Source organism: Oncorhynchus clarkii, chromosome 25, assembly GCF_045791955.1.
Source record: "Oncorhynchus clarkii lewisi isolate Uvic-CL-2024 chromosome 25, UVic_Ocla_1.0, whole genome shotgun sequence".
Classification (NCBI taxonomy): Eukaryota; Metazoa; Chordata; class Actinopteri; order Salmoniformes; family Salmonidae; genus Oncorhynchus; species Oncorhynchus clarkii.
In genome coordinates, this window is record NC_092171.1 from 29,867,976 (window position 1) to 29,885,395 (window position 17,420).

At 44.6% G+C, this 17,420-nt stretch overlaps 1 protein-coding gene across 2 annotated transcripts in view; it reads left to right on the plus strand.

Annotated features, from left to right (window-relative positions):
- Positions 1-17,420, plus strand: part of LOC139384056 (A-kinase anchor protein 6-like) — a 246,674-nt gene that overhangs the window by 194,348 nt on the left and 34,906 nt on the right. For both annotated transcript variants that reach the window (XM_071128691.1, XM_071128692.1), the window contains one exon: positions 12,843-12,989. In XM_071128691.1, the coding sequence (XP_070984792.1) occupies positions 12,843-12,989 (147 nt within the window). The remainder of the gene's footprint in view (positions 1-12,842; positions 12,990-17,420) is intronic.

Consider the following 17,420-nt stretch of genomic DNA (forward strand, 5'->3'; position numbering starts at 1 on the left):
GTAGTGATGTCATTTTGTCCCTCTTTTATCTCTCCTTCTGAAGAGAACGGTTTGCTCCTCTGAATGGCAAGGCAAACAACATGGTTGTCGTTTTCTACTTTCAACGCTGGCCAAAATGTCCAGGCAAGGCCTCTGAGTCCGCAGCCAGCCAGCCACAGACAGTCAAACACCCATCCTGCTATGTGCGCCACACTGTAGTTTCTATACTCGCTCTCTCTCTATTCATAGATGCAGCCCCTCCCCAATGCAAAGCAGTCACAAACAACATGTACAAATTAACCATGTAGCTTAGAAACAGAGGTGACTTTTTCCTGTAGATTTAAATATCAACACATTTCCTGCAGTCTTTGTTAGCCACCAAGTCATTAGGAATGACATCCTAATCAGATGGCACTTGATTCCCTATGTAGTACACTACTTTTGACCAGGGCTTTGGTCAAATGTCGTGTACTATATAGGGATAGGGAGCCATTTGGGATGCAACCTTTGTCACCTATTTAGGTAAGCTCCAGCCAACCTGACAGTCAGACACACACACAGAGAGAAATGAATACCAAGCCAGAGAACGAAGAAGAAAAACATCCTTCATTAATGACAGATTTACATTTCCATGCCTCAGAACACAGAAATAACACAGAGCTATGAGCCTATCCTAATTTACAATGTCATTGTCGAAATGTGTTTTTCTTTATTTCTAAAAAATTACTTTTTTTTTTTTTTTAAATACCCTTCTAAAAAATACTGATTGAAATGCTAAATCACTTTAATTAAGTTCCCACATGAAAGCATCAGGCTTGGAAATGGTAATACTCTAGGTGGATTGGGACTGTGAGAGAGTGAGTGAGAGAGTTTCAGTTTGAAGGTGTGTTCTCTGCTCTGTGAAGTAGACCCCCCAGCTCTGAGGCAGTGCTGCAGTGTTGTGGAGCTCCTCAGGGACGCCCCGTCTCACCTGCTGTTTGACGAAATGTGTAGAAGCAGCTCTAGCAGCAATTCAAAGACACTCACTAAGATTGAGGAGAAATATTGAATATAACACAACCAGGGTCAAGCCGCAATGTAAATATTTTTTTGTTCAACGTTGTTATATTAACCAGGATTTCCTCTGGTCCTGGGGGGTGTTGGGGGTGCGTTTAGAAGGTTGTGTTCTGCCAGACATCAGAAAGAAAAATAAGGCATTAGTGATTTTGATTCTAACTGTTCAGGGGTTTCCATGCATGGAGGGAGTTCTAAACCTATTTCTCTGTTAGCTGAAGCATGTTTCTTCCTAGGAGTCTAGATGCATCAGTAACTAAATGAGAAGTGAGTAGACCACAGGAGGTTGGTGGCACCTTCATTGGGGAGGACGGGCTTGTGGTAATGACTGGAGTGGAATCAGTGGAATGGTATCAAACACATGGGTTCTAGGTGTTTAATGCCATTCCATTTGTTCTGTTCCGGCCATTATTATGAGCTGTTCTCATTCATAGTTGATCTGTTCTCATTCATAGTTGAGCTGTTCTTATTCATAGTGATCTGTTTGCATCTTAGTCCGTTTCTTCATTTCCTGCCACCTGACTTTTATAAGATACATTCAGCATCTCATTATAAAGCACTGACCCTAGAGGTCGGCCTGTCAAGTACCTCTAGGCTCAATCCCAGTACAGATGTCCACGGATGTTCCCCCCCCACCGGCCAGAGAGAGTCGAGGGAGAGAGAGAGTGAGTAAAGAGAGAGGAGCGGCCACTCCTGATTGCAGCTATTTTCCAAAGGCTTTTTTTCATTCAGTTCAATCCCCCCCACTCTCTCTCTCTTTCTATCTTGCTCTTTCTCTCCTTCACCGTGGACGGACAGGGCTAGGAGGAGGAATTTAACTATTTTCAGTCAGCCTCGCTCCTAGCCCCTCCAAGGAAGGCCTTTTAATTATCTTTAAAAATTAACACTTAATTGTCTGCTAAGAAATGCTTCGTTTGGACTGAGACATTAAGAGAGAGAGAAATATGAAGGAGGGTCTGGGAGAGGAGAAGGTCTGGGAGAGGAGAAGGTCTGGGAGAGGAGAGGGTCTGGGAGAGGAGAGGGTCTGGGTGAGGAGAGGGTCTGGGTGAGGAAAGGCTCTGGGAGAGGAGAAAGTCTGGGAGAGGAGAAGGTCTGGGAGAGGATAGGGTCTGGGAGAGGAGAAGGTCTGGGAGAGGAGAAGGACTGGGAGAGGATAGGGTCTGGGAGAGGGTAGGGTCTGGGAGAGGAGAAGGTCTGGGAGAGGAGAAGGTCTGGGAGAGGATAGGGTCTGGGAGAGGAGAGGGTCTGGGTGAGGAGAGGGTCTGGGTGAGGAAAGGGTCTGGGAGAGGAGAAGGTCTGGGAGAGGAGAAGATCTGGGAGAGGATAGGGTCTGGGAGAGGAGAAGGTATGGGAGAGGAGAAGGACTGGGAGAGGATAGGGTCTGGGAGAGGATAGGGTCTGGGAGAGGAGAAGGTCTGGGAGAGGGGAAGGTCTGGGAGAGGATAGGGTCTGGGAGAGGATAGGGTCTGGGAGAGGAGAGGGTCTGGGAGAGGATAGGGTCTGGGAGAGGAGAAGGTCTGGGAGAGGAGAAGGTCTGGGAGAGGGGAAGGGCTAGGAGAGGATAGGGTCTGGGAGAGGAGAAGGTCTGGGAGAGGAGAGGGTCTGGGAGAGGAGAGGGTCTGGGAGAGGAGAGGGTCTGGGAGAGGTGAGGGGCTAGGAGAGATTGGGTCTGTGAGAGGAGAGGGTCTGGGAGAGGATAAGGTCTGGGAGAGGATAGGGTCTGGGAGAGGAGAAGGGCTAAGAGAGGATAGGGTCTGGGAGAGGGTAGGGTCTGGGAGAGGAGAGGGTCTGGGAGAGGAGAGGGTCTGGGAGAGGAGAGGGTCTGGGAGAGGATAGGGTCTGGGAGATGAGAAGGGCTGGGAGAGGAGAAGGGCTAGGAGAGGAGAGGGTCTGGGAGAGGAGAAGGTCTGGGAGAGAAGAAGGGCTAGGAGAGAATAGGGTCTGGGAGAGGAGAAGGTATGGGAGAGGAGAGGGTCTGGGAGAGGAGAAGGTCTGGGAGAGGAGAGGGTCTGGGAGAGGAGAGGATCTGGGAGAGGAGAGGAGAAGGTCTGGGAGAGGAGAGGGTCTGGGAGAGGAGAAGGTCTGGGAGAGGAGAGGGTCTGGGTGAGGAGAGGGTCTGGGTGAGGAAAGGTTCTGGGAGAGGAGAAGGTCTGGGAGAGGAGAAGGTCTGGGAGAGGATAGGGTCTGGGAGAGGAGAAGGTCTGGGAGAGGAGAAGGGCTGGGAGAGGAGAAGGTCTGGGAGAGGAGAGGGTCTGTGGGAAAACCTTCCAAATGGATATAAAATGCTGCTCTTTCGCAGCACAGACCGCTGGTGATTTAATTAGAATTGAATTATTAATGAGGAATACTAAAAAATATATACTTTTGGTCATGTAGTATATGTGGATACATGCTCGTCGAACATCTCATTCCAAAATTATGGGCATTAATATGGATTTCATCCCCCTTTGCTATTATAACAGCCTCCACTCTTCTGGGAAGGCTTTCCACTAGATGTTGGAACATTGCTAGATGTTGGAACATTGCTTCCATTCAGCCACAAGAGCATTAGTGAGGTCGGGCACTGATGTTGGGTGATTAGGCCTGGCTCTCAGACTGCGTTCCAATTCATCCTAGAGGTGTCTAATGGGGTTGAGGTCAGGGCTCTGTGCAGGCCAGTCAGGTTGTTCCACACCAATCACGACAAACCATTTCTGTATGGACCTCACTTTGTGCACAGGGGCATTGTCATGCTGAAACAGGAAAGGGCCTTCCCCAAGCTCCTGACAAACAATTATTGTGCTGACCTTGTGTGGCCTACCACTTCGCGGCTGAGCCGTTGTTGCTCCTAGACATTTCGACTTAACAATAACAGCACTTACAGTTGACCGGGGCAGTTCTAGCAGGGCAGAAATTTGACGAACTGACTTGTTGGAAAGGTGGCATCCTATGACGGTGCTACATTGAAAGTCACTAAGATCTTCAGTAAGGCCATTCTACTGCAAATATTTGTCTATTGCGATTGCATGGCTGTGTGCTTGATGATATACACTTGTCATTAACGGGTGTGGCTGAAATAGCCAAATCCACTCATTTGAAGGGGTGTCCACATACTGTTGTATATATAGTGTAGTTTTATGATCTTCTATTAGTAGATCAAATATTTGTAATTTCATTTATATCATGGATAATGCAACGTAGGACCATTTAACAATGCATGGCTATGTAATATGATTTCCCAGTTAATTCAAATGGAATAAGCTGGAAGAAAGAAACCTATTCAAAATCTTCAAATGTAATTTACTCGGACAGTTCTGCCAATTTCAAATGACACTGCAGATATAACATGTTTCCCATCTACTTGAAAGGTACCATGTATACTGCTCAGGCCGGTGTGATATTCATCTACATGGCACGTTGTGGAGCAACGATATTACAGTATGTCTATTGTTTTATTCAGCTAGACATGTGGCAGTCAACCCTCCCAGTGTGTTCAGCTGCCTGGTTTATACTGTCCTGTAGGATATACATTTGTGGTTAAACAAACTGCTGCTTAGCGATGCCTACCACCCAGCCAAGCACTCCTTCTTGGTCTTCTCACTGAGGCCCAGCCAGGCAAAACGATCCAAAGTTTGGGGTTTTTCTCCCTCACAAAAAAAATGGTGGTCTTGGCTGATTGCATTGTTGCCTGTGTTTGTCTGGTAAAGATAAATACCAACCAGTCTTGGAGAGGAGTGGAGCAGTGTGGGCTGGGGGTTTGAACCCTCTCTCCCCTCTCTCTCTCTCTCTCTCTCTCTCTTTATCTCTCTCTCTCCCTCCCTCGTTCTCACCCTCTCTCGCTCTTTCTATCTATCTCTCTCTCTCACTCTCCTCTCGCTCTCTCCTCTCTATCAGATTCCTTCACACTGCATGCAGCTGAGCTTAGGACCCAGGGCAGGGATAAAGACTGTCTTTGTTTGCCACTGAATGGCATTAGCCATGGGCTGCCTATGGGGAGGGAGGGAGGGAGGGAGGGAGGGAGGGAGGGAGGGAGGGAGATTATTCAACAAATGTCCAACTGAGAGTGGTTGTTAAAAAGATAATAAAACAATATTTTGACCCTGATCATAGAATTTCAAACGAGAAGCTATTGTAAGGAGTTTAGATGTCCACTAGCAAGTATTTTTTTCACAAATAAATCAAAGACCCTGCTGTTCCTTTTTTCTTTACCAATCTCTGGGCTGACTGGGCACTTCTTTGTCTATTGATCCTCTTGAGTTTCTCATTAGCACTTTGGAAATCTGTGTAATGCATCCTCTTTGGACAGAATGATGGAGGGAGGGACGGAGAGGGGAGGATTCCGTCTTGCCATCCACCTTGTGTTATCACTACTGTCTGCAGTTATGCCAGTGACAGAATTCCCATGGTTCCTTGGGCCAAAGGTCAGAATTCACATTGTACGGGCCAATAGCATCCTACACTTCTCTTGACTCAACCTTTTCTCTGAATTCATGGTTCCCTGAATGATCACATTGTTTATCCAATTTGTTTGCTTCTTTTAAAGGTTTTTTTCGTCTTCTGTGTGTCTTTCATTAAACACAGAAAGATTCCACGCTAGATGAAATCTGGAACAGCCGGTGGAAATTCTCCTGGGTCTGTAGCTGACCCCAGAGTGACTGGGCACCTTGTTCTTTAACACTAAGAAGCAGAAAAAAAGAAACTCTTGACTCACTGGGAGCTCAATGTGAGCCTTCTATACCAGTTGTAAAATGGCTTATTCTTCTGGTCACCATGGTGACAATTAACAGTGTTTCAAGGCCTTTTGTTCCAGACCCGTTTGAGCAGAATTTTTTCAACCGGGGTGATTTTCATTACACTCACTCAGTCACGCACGCACACACACACAAAACCCCACTCAACAACTTAGTGCTTCCATTTTTCAAAAACAGTCTAGAATTATATCTGAATCAAGGGTTTGATGTTTTCTTTTTCCTCTTAAAGAACACACTGAATATTTCTTCCTGTTCTTTCATGGCTGGAGCTTGTCCATATATCAGGGAGACAGAGCCCCTCTCTCATCAGCTGCAGGGGCTCTCTCTCTCTCTCATCAATGGAGGGTTTCTCTCTCCTCCTCTCCTCTCCAGCCCGTCTTCCTCTCCTTTGACTCTGTCAACAGCAAATTGTAGATAGTGAGGATGTTGGCTTGGCACGACATCAATGAACGCCCCCCGCCCTCAAATTGATGAAGTAATTATCATATTTGTTGGCTTTGTTGGTAAAAGAGATCATATTCCCTATAGAGGATTCTCTTGAGTCAATCTCTACCACCACAACATGCTATTTTGTCAGTTATTCCATTGCTAGGCTTTACAAGCATTGAGATTTACAAGCTTAGTATTTACAAGCACTGGAATGTGTGAATATTCTCATTTAATGTCATCTTTATGATTAATATGTGGTCATGTTTGACCTGTGAAGAATTTGGATTATGTTAAGATGTTAACTGAGTTTTCATAGTGCCTGGTTCATGGTGGCTGGCAATGTGTTGACTATATAACTGTGTATAAATTCATTTAAATACGGAGGCATCCAACTCACTTCATGGAGTCGTACTTCTGTTGTCTCAACACATTACAGACTCTGAACAATTAATTAATTAATTAATTTAATAGATAAGATGAATCTACAAAAATGCATGAAATGTTTATGTATGACTGCATTTTTGCTGACATTTCCAGTCTTTTGTACTTACTCATTAATACGTGGAATGAATTAAAGTTTTGAATCCTTGATGATTTTTCCTCATCTTTTTACCACGTGACTCTATTTTTTTGGAGAGCACACAGTTCCATTCCATCTCGGTTTACTATGAAGCCATGTTCAGAAATGCCTCCAAAATATCCAGAGTAATTACAGAGAGCCACGTCATATAACAGAAATACTCATAATTAAAGATACACTTGTTCTTAATGCAACCGCTGTGTCCGATTTTTTTTAAACGTTACGAAAAAAGCATACCATGCAATAATCCAAAACGACGCTAAGACGTAACAATATTTCTCCGCCATGTTGGAGTCAACAGAAATACTAAATTACATCATAAATATTCCCTTATCGTTGATCTTTCATCAGAATGCAGTGCAAGGAGTCCTAGTTCCATAATAAATCGTTGTTTTGTTCCATAATGTCCATTACTAGTGTCCAATTAGCTGCTTTTGCTAGCACGGTTAGTTCACATGTCCAAAAGCTGGCGCTGGTCCAGGCGAACTCGGACGAAATCTTCAAAAAGTTATATTCCAGGTCGAATAAACTGGTCAAACTAAGTAGAGAATCAATCTTCAGGATGTTATTATCATATATATCCAATAACGTTCCAACCGGAGCATTCGTTTTTGTCTACAGAGTCATGGAAAGCAGGCGATATCAACAGTAATGTGCGCAACCAGGAACTGGCATTCTGCCAGACCACTGACTCATTCCCCTCCCATCCGGTCATATATTACACTAGAGGCTTCATTCCACGTTCTACTGACTGTTGACATCTAGTGGAAGGCGTAGGAAGTGCGAACATATCCATATATTGTTTGGATGTGAATAGGCGATGACTTGAAATTCGACCAGCCCCAGAATTTCCACTTCCTGTTTGGAAATTTGCCTGCCCTGTGAGTTATGTTATACTCACAGACATAATTCAAACAGTTTTAGAAACTTCAGAGTGTTTTCTATCCAATAGTAATAATTATATGCATATAGTAACATCTAGGACAGAGTAGGATGCAGTTCACTATGGGCACGCAATTCATCCAAAGTGAAAATGCTGCCCCCTATCCCTAACAGGTTTTAAAACTATGCTCTCGAATGTTGTGCACAGGTGTACTATATTACTTTGTCCTGTGATCCTACCAAAGCTATTTCACAACTTTATTTAAGGTATGCAGAACCTTGGCTATTCTAGCGTTGACACAGGCTGGGGGCTGTAACTCACCAGTGCATTCAGTGTATTTGATCAAAGATCCTTCTCAGCATTAATCTCCCAGTTCTGGATCTCATGCATTTTAATCACTTATCTACTTTGTTCTCCTGCAATGTTTTGACTTTCCATCAATGGTGTGCCATTTTTAAACACAAGAAGAGTCCTGAAATCAATATTTGCTGTCAACAAATAAATTGGACCATTTCCTGATAGTTAGACAGTAACACGTTTACTTTTACAGGTGGCGCTATTAAACATCAGAAAGGGATGGATAATTTTAGAGAAAGTGTGATACAGTCACCATTACAAAAAATATATGAAAAATGGTTCCTGGACTGATAACAGTTAGAAAATATTAAAATGGTTCCTGGACTGATAACAGTTAGAACATATTAAAATGGTTCCTGGACTGATAACAGTTAGAAAATATTAAAATGGTTCCTGGACTGATAACAGTTAGAACAAATTAAAATGGTTCCTGGACTGATAACAGTTAGAACATATTAAAATGGTTCCTGGACTGATAACAGTTAGAACATATTAAAATGGTTCCTGGACTGATAACAGTTAGAACATTTTAAAATGGTTCCTGGACTGATAACAGTTAGAACATATTAAAATGGTTCCTGGACTGATAACAGTTAGAACATATTAAAATGTGACTGGGCTGTAATTATAAATGACAACTGAAAACTAGAATCAAGTAGCTATTGATGCAGAAAATGAAATGGGAGGGAAGACTGAGAAATTAACCAAAAAGAAGTGAGATTGAAGAGCTTCAATTTTCATACTGTTACAGTAAGCTTTTCCTCAGCAATTTAACTGAAAATGTCAGTTTTTAAACATATTCCATTCTATAATATGTATAGTTTATCTACACAAAATGTGAGTTCTGTCCAATTACATTGCTGTTGAAAGAATGTATTACTGATGTCCTTCTGTGAAGAAGTTCCTTGTTGGTGTATATACACAAACACAATGTAGGTTTCCATCCAATTGGCGACAGATTTTCATGCAAATATTCAAAAATCTGCATAAAAACAAAATGCTCATTTTCCCACCAGAGATGTTTTCATCAAATGTATTTGTTGTGTCTAAAAGGCAGTTTGTGATGACTTAGTGCACATACATTTCACAGTTAAACTCCCATGAGTACAAAATACAAGTTAAATGGGTTTCCATCACATTTTCAACCCTTCTGATGGTTTTGACACTGAAAATGTTGCATTATCTAGCAAATGTGTCCTGTCTGGTCTTGGCACGTGTGCTCCAGCCAACAGCTCAATCGCAGATACAGTGCAGGTATAGCCTACATGATGAGATTATTATGGACGAAAGAGTGAGATTATTTTTATTTCTCAAAAGGAAGCCAAGTATTGATCATCATGTCATCAGAATAAGACCTTAGATATTTGTGGGAAAGGAGCATCAGGCTCATCACTTTGCACTTTCACCACCCTGTGAAGTTCATCGGAACTTATTTCATATGTAGTTTCATAAACGGCATGCTTTCGCAATGGGAGGACTACACAACATATCATCGAGTGACTCCAAGTTTACTTCGATGTGATGGTTATTGTATCAATATTTTCACATAAAGGCGTTTCCACCGCCATTTTTCGCATCATCTAGCGTATTTTGTTTTGTCGACATTTGGAAAGTTTACCGACAAAATCAGGCCTGTCGTGACGTTTTTCATCCGACATGTAGCTACTGTACTATATACAGTTGAAGTCAGCAGTTTACATACACCTTAGCCAAATACATTTAACTCAGTTTTTCACATTTCCTGACATTTAATCCTAGTAAAAATTCCCTGTTTTAGGTAAGTTAGGATCAGAACTTTATTTTAAGAATGTGAAATGTCAGAATAATAGTAGAGAGAGTGATTTATTTCAGCTTTTATTTCTTTCATCACATTCCCAGTGGGTCAGAAGTTTATATACACTCAATTAGTATTTGGTAGCATTGCGTATAAATTGTTTAACTTGGGTCAAATGTTTCGGGTAGCCTTCCACAAGCTTCCCACAATAAATTGGGTGAATTTTGGCGCATTCCTTCTGACACAGTTGGTGTAACTGAGTCAGGTTTGTAGGCCTCCTTGCTCGCACACGCCTTTTCAGTTCTGCCCATACATTTTTTATAGGATTGAGGTCAGGGCTTTGTGATGGCCACTCCAATACCTTGACTTTGTTGTTCTTAAGCCATTTTGCCACAACTTTGGAAGTATGCTTGGGGTCATTGTCCATTTGGAAGACCCATTTGCAACCAAGCTTTAACTTCCTGACTGATATCTTGAGCTGTTGCTTCAATATATCCACATCATTTTCCTACCTCATGATGCCATCTATTTTGTGAAGTGCACCAGTCCCTCCTGCAGCAAAGAACCCCCACAACATGATGCTGCCATCCCCGTGCTTCACGGTTGGGATGGTGTTCTTTGGCTTGCAAGCCTCCCCCTCTTTCCTCCAAACATAACGATGGTCATTATGGCCCAACAGTTCTATTTTTGTTTCATCAGACCAGAGGCCATTTCTCCAAAAAGTACGATATTTGTCCCCAAGTGCAGTTGCAAACCGTAGTCTGTGTTTTTATGGCGGTTTTGGAGCAGTGGCTTCTTCCTTGCGGAGCGGCCTTTCAGGTTATGTCGATGTGAGACTCATTTTACTGTGGATATAGATACTTTTTTACCTGTTTCCTCCAGCATCTTCACAAGGTTCATTTGCTGTTGTTCTGGGATTGTGATAAACAATTGTTAAAAAATGACTTTTGTCATTCACAAAGTAGACGTCCTAACTGACTTGCCAAAACTATAGTTTGTTAACAAGACATTTGTGGAGTGTTTGAAAAACGAGTTTTAATGACTCCAACCTACGTGTATGTAAACTTCAGACTGTATAAGGCTGGATGGAGACCTGCTTACAGACGCAGAGTTAAACACACACATGCTCAGTTTATGGCACAAAATATCAGCGCTTGTATTCATATAAATGTTTGTTTGCCTTTGTGTGCAGCAGGGGGGCTGCATTGTTCACCAGTGTAATGGATGACATCGTCAGTGCTGTGTTCACCAATGTAATGGATGACCTCGTCAGTGCTGTGTTCACTAGTGTAATGGATGACATCGTCAGTGCTGTGTTCACCAGTGTAATGGATGACATCGTCAGTGCATTGTTCACCAGTGTAATGGATGACATCGTCAGTGCTGTGTTCACCAATGTAATGGATGACCTCGTCACTGCTGTGTTCACCAATGTAATGGATGACATCGTCAGTGCTGTGTTCACCAGTGTAATGGATGACCTCGTCACTGCTGTGTTCACCAATGTAATGGATGACATCGTCAGTGCTGTGTTCACTAGTGTAATGGATGACATCGTCAGTGCTGTGTTCACCAGTGTAATGGATGACATCGTCACTGCTGTGTTCACCAATGTAATGGATGACATCGTCAGTGCTGTGTTCACCAGTGTAATGGATGACATCGTCAGTGCTGTGTTCACCAGTGTAATGGATGACCTCATCAGTGCTGTGTTCACCAGTGTAATGGATGACATCGTCAGTGCTGTGTTCACCAGTGTAATGGATGACATCGTCAGTGCTGTGTTCACTAGTGTAATGGATGACATCGCCAGTGCTGTGTTCACTAGTGTAATGGATGACATCGCCACTGCTGTGTTCACCAGTGTAATGGATGACCTCATCAGTGCTGTGTTCACCAGTGTAATGGATGACATCGTCAGTGCTGTGTTCACCAGTGTAATGGATGACATCGTCAGTGCTGTGTTCACCAGTGTAATGGATGACATCGCCAGTGCTGTGTTCACCAGTGTAATGGATGACATTGCCAGTGCTGTGTTCACCAGTGTAATGGATGACATCGTCAGTGCTGTGTTCACTAGTGTAATGGATGACATCGTCACTGCTGTGTTCACCAATGTAATGGATGACATTGTCAGTGCTGTGTTCACCAGTGTAATGGATGACATCGTCAGTGCTGTGTTCACCAGTGTAATGGATGACCTCATCAGTGCTGTGTTCACCAGTGTAATGGATGACCTCATCAGTGCTGTGTTCACCAGTGTAATGGATGACCTCATCAGTGCTGTGTTCACCAGTGTAATGGATGACCTCATCAGTGCTGTGTTCACCAGTGTAATGGATGACATCGTCAGTGCTGTGTTCACTAGTGTAATGGATGACATCGTCACTGCTGTGTTCACCAATGTAATGGATGACATCGTCAGTGCTGTGTTCACCAGTGTAATGGATGACATCGTCAGTGCTGTGTTCACCAGTGTAATGGATGACCTCGTCAGTGCTGTGTTCACCAGTGTAATGGATGACCTCATCAGTGCTGTGTTCACCAGTGTAATGGATGACATCGCCAGTGCTGTGTTCACCAGTGTAATGGATGACCTCATCAGTGCTGTGTTCACCAGTGTAATGGATGACATCGTCAGTGCTGTGTTCACTAGTGTAATGGATGACATCGTCACTGCTGTGTTCACCAATGTAATGGATGACATCGTCAGTGCTGTGTTCACCAGTGTAATGGATGACATCGTCAGTGCTGTGTTCACCAGTGTAATGGATGACATCGTCAGTGCTGTGTTCACCAGTGTAATGGATGACATCGTCAGTGCTGTGTTCACCAGTGTAATGGATGACCTCGTCAGTGCTGTGTTCACCAGTGTAATGGATGACCTCATCAGTGCTGTGTTCACCAGTGTAATGGATGACATCGTCAGTGCTGTGTTCACCAGTGTAGTGGATGACATAGTCAGTGTTGTGGATCTTGTGCAACTCTGCTCTACAGTATGTACTGTAGTGTGTAGACAATGTCTCAGCCATGTCTCTTTCATGTGTCTGTCCCCAGGGGAACAGTGTGGAGATGAGGATGTGGCTCCCTAAGAAGACACATCTCCTGGGATGGGCCGAGAGCCTGCGGAGGAGCGGAGCACAGCTGCCCCCGGACTTCCACGAGCGAGTCAATGCCATGACACACAAATGGGACCAGCTACAGGTGACACACACACACACAGTATCTCTATTGCACCTCTTCCTCTACTGTTAATGCACCAGATAAAGAAAATAGTGAGATTGTTTTTATTTGTCAAAAGGCAGCCAAGTATGGGGCGGCAGGTAGCGTTGGGCCAGTAACCGAAAGGTTGCTAGATCGAATCCCCGAGCTGACAAGGTACATTTCTGTCATTCTGCCCCTGAACAAGGCCGTCATTGTAAATAAGAATTTGTTCTTAACTGACTTTCCTAGTTAAATAAAGGTTAAATAAATATAAAATTAAAAAGGGGACAGAATGGGTCAACATGATGATATGACCTCTTTCTGCCTGCATAAATAAAACCGTTGATCTGCCTGTCCACCCAGTCAGTTCTGTTTAGACTCCCGTGCACTAATGCAGGTCAATATCCCACATAAGAACCTGGTTGCATTCCAAATGGCAGCCTATTTCCTATGTAGTACACTACCATAGGGCTCTGGTCAAAAGTAGTGCACTAAATAGGGAATAGGGAGCCATTTGGGACATTACCTTTCTCTTTCTTAGCAGGGAACCCTATGGAGATTTAGCTGGCTAGAAGCTCAATTGAATTGAGTAAATTAGGGTAAACCCTGGCTGCTACACCTCTGAAATGATGAACAGGCCTGGGGCTCCTTCTCCCACCCCCAAACCATGTTACCTATGCAACACATACACAATACAAATCAGGCATCACCAAATGCAGTACAGTAGGTGCCCTGCCTTGTATACCCCCCCATCGCTGAGATCCCATCCACCCCTCTGTTAGGTGAGACAACAGCTAATCAGCTAGCACAACAACAGCAGGTAGAATGGCGATTGATTAGGCAGAGAGGGTCGGATTAACTACACACAGAGCCTAAGTGCGGCTGGGGCCGACAGATAAAACATAAACAAGCAGAATGGATTACCGTGATTAATGGACAGTCCAGCATGCATCAGCTATGTAGCCAAGTGATCAGTGTCCAAGGGGCAGCGGTGGATGGGGCAGGGAAGCTGGACTGGCGAGTGTTATCCAGGTTAGAAAACTAACAATGACCAAATAGCTTGTAGCCAGTTAGCTGGTTAGCTTCTGGAGGTTCTTGAGTGTGTTCTAAAAATGTAAAGATAATAGCGGTTCCGTATCACATTGGGTGAGGCAGGTTACCGGAAGGTATAAACAAATTAAAAATCGAAAAGGGATAGAAAGTAAATATGGGTTCAGTGAGTGTTTGGGACGCGGCGATTCAGACGGTTAGCAGGCCTGTGCTAACAAGCTAACAGTTAGTAGACGGTGCTAAACACGGTAGCAGTTAGCGGACCGGGCTAAACAAGCTAGCAGTTAGCAGGCCGAATTTGCAAGCAAGGAGATAGCAAGGGCTAGAGAGTTAGCCTTTGGGGACGTCGCGATGGGGGTATTTGTTTATTCCTCTTCATGCAGTGACATCGATGGACCGGTCGTGGGTCTGGATATTGTAGCCCAGGAGCTCAAAATGTTCCGTTTGCGATGGGAATCCGGGGATGAAAAATAAAATAAAATAATAAATAGGTCCGTTATGCTCTGGTTAGAGTCGCGTTGTTCGAACTGGCGAGAGCTTTCCGAGCTAAAGGTTAGCTGATGACCGGTTAGCTGAAGACCGCTAGCAATGTTTTGCTGAAGCTGGTAGTTCGTTGGCTAGCTTCAGTTGAGGGGTTCCAGGTCCGAAGTAAATATAAATACTTTAGGAAAAATAGCTACGTTGGGTGAGGCGGGTTGCAGGAGAGTATTTAGAAGAAGTTGAGGTTCAGCAAAAAGTTTTAAAGATATGTGAAGAAAAAAACGAAAACAAACGATATATACAAGGGACACTACACGACAATACGTCCTACTGCTACGCCATCTTGTCCTCTCTCTCCTCCCATCCATGTCATCTCTAGAGGGGGGCAGCTCATCTTTATACCCAAGATTGGATCTCAGCCAGGAAAGCAGGAGATGGTATCGGATCAAAGACGCCTGACTGCTCTAGTCTTGATGATCCTGTTAATGGTACGACATGGATGGCTTGTTGATCCTTATCAGACCGACTGGGGTTCAACTGTGCATTGCTCTTGTAGGCTAATTTTAGGTTAATCTCTGATCATCTAATCTCTAAACATGACAAATATGATTGATGCCACTCTCAATTAGCAGGGCTTGTTCCTGTTCTAGCACTGGTCTCAGCAGCCTCTCTCTCCTCCCTTCCATGTCCTCTCTCTCTCCTCCCATCCATGTCCTTTCTCTCTCCTCCCACCCTTGTCCTCTCTCTCTCCTCCCACCCTTGTCCTCTCTCTCTCCTCCCATCCATGTCCTCTCTCTCTCCTCCCACCCTTGTCCTCTCTCTCTCCTCCCATCCATGTCCTCTCTCTCTCCTCCCACCCTTGTCCTCTCTCTCTCCTCCCATCCATGCATTCTCTCTCTCTCTCCTCTCATCCATGTCCTCTCTCTCCACCCATGTCCTCTCTCCTCCCATCCAAATCAAATCAAATCAAATTTTATTTGTCACATACACATGGTTAGCAGATGTTAATGCGAGTGTAGCGAAATGCTTGTGCTTCTAGTTCCGACAATGCAGTAATAACCAACAAGTAATCTAGCTAACAATTCCAAAACTACTACCTTATAGACACAAGTGTAAGGGGATAAAGAATATGTACATAAAGATATATGAATGAGTGATGGTACAGAGCGGCATAGGCAAGATCCAGTAGATGGTATTGAGTACAGTATATACATATGAGTTGAGTATGTAAACAAAGTGGCATAGTTAAAGTGGCTAGTGATACATGTATTACATAAAGATGCAGTAGATGATATAGAGTACAGTATATACGTATACATATGAGATGAATAATGTAGGGTATGTAAACATTATATTAGGTAGCATTGTTTAAAGTGGCTAGTGATATATTTTACATCATTTCCCATCAATTCCCATTATTAAAGTGGCTGGAGTTGAGTCAGTGTGTTGGCAGCAGCCACTCAATGTTAGTGGTGGCTGTTTAACAGTCTGATGGTTATGAGATAGAATCTGTTTTTCAGTCTCTCGGTCCCAGCTTTGATGCACCTGTACTGACCTCGCCTTCCGGATGATAGCGGGGTGAATAGGCAGTGGCTCGGGTGGTTGTTGTCCTTGATGATCTTTATGGCCTTCCTGTGACATTGGGTGGTGTAGGTGTCCTGGAGGGCAGGTAGTTTGCCCCCGGTGATGCGTTGTGCAGACCTCACTACCCTCTGGAGAGCCTTACGGTTGTGGGCGGAGCAGTTGCCGTACCAGGCGGTGATACAGCCCGACGGGATGCTCTTGATTGTGCATCTGTAGAAGTTTGTGAGTGCTTTTGGTGACAAGCCAAATTTCTTCAGCCTCCTGAGGTTGAAGAGGCGCTGCTGCGCCTTCTTCGCGATGCTGTCTGTGTGGGTGGACCAATTCAGTTTGTCTGTGATGTGTACGCCGAGGTACCTAAAACTTACTACCCTCTCCACTATTGTTCCATCGATGTGGATAGGGGGGTGTTCCCTCTGCTGTTTCCCGAAGTCCACAATCATCTCCTTAGTTTTGTTGACATTGAGTGTGAGGTTATTTTCCTGACACCACACTCGGAGGGCCATCACCTCCTCCCTGTAGGCCGTCTCGTCGTTGTTGGTAATCAAGCCTACCACTGTTGTGTCATCCGCAAACTTGATGATTGAGTTGGAGGCGTGCGTGGCCACGCAGTCGTGGGTGAACAGGGAGTACAGGAGAGGGCTCAGAACGCACCCTTGTGGGGCCCCAGTGTTGAGGATCAGCGGGGTGGAAATGTTGTTGCCTACCCTCACCACCTGGGGTGAGGGTGCCCACTCTCTCTCCTCTCATCCATGCCCTCTCTCTCCTCCCATCCATGTCATCTCTCTCTCCTCCCATCCTTGCACTCTCTCTCTCCTCCCAACCTTGCACTCTCTCTCCTCTCATCCATGCCCTCTCTCTCTCTCCTCCCAACCATGTCCTCTCTCCTCTCATCCATGCCCTCTCTCTCTCTCTCCTCTCATCCATGCCCTCTCTCTCTCTCTCCTCCCATCCATGCCCTCTCTCTCTCTCCTCCCAACCATGTCCTCTTTCCTCTCATCCATGCCCTCTTTCTCTCTCCTCTCATCCATGCCCTCTCTCTCTCTCCTCTCATCCATGCCCTCTCTCTCTCTCCTCTCATCCATGCCCTCTCTCTCTCTCCTTTCATCCATGCCCTCTCTCTCTCCTCTCATCCATGCCCTCTCTCTCTCCTCTCATCCATGCCCTCTCTCTCTCTCCTCTCATCCATGCCTCTCTCTCTCCTCCCATCCATGCCCTCTCTCTCTCCTCCCATCCATGCCCTCTCTCTCTCTCCTCTCATCCATGCCCTCTCTCTCTCTCCTCTCATCCATGTCATCTCTCTCTCTCCTCTCATCCATG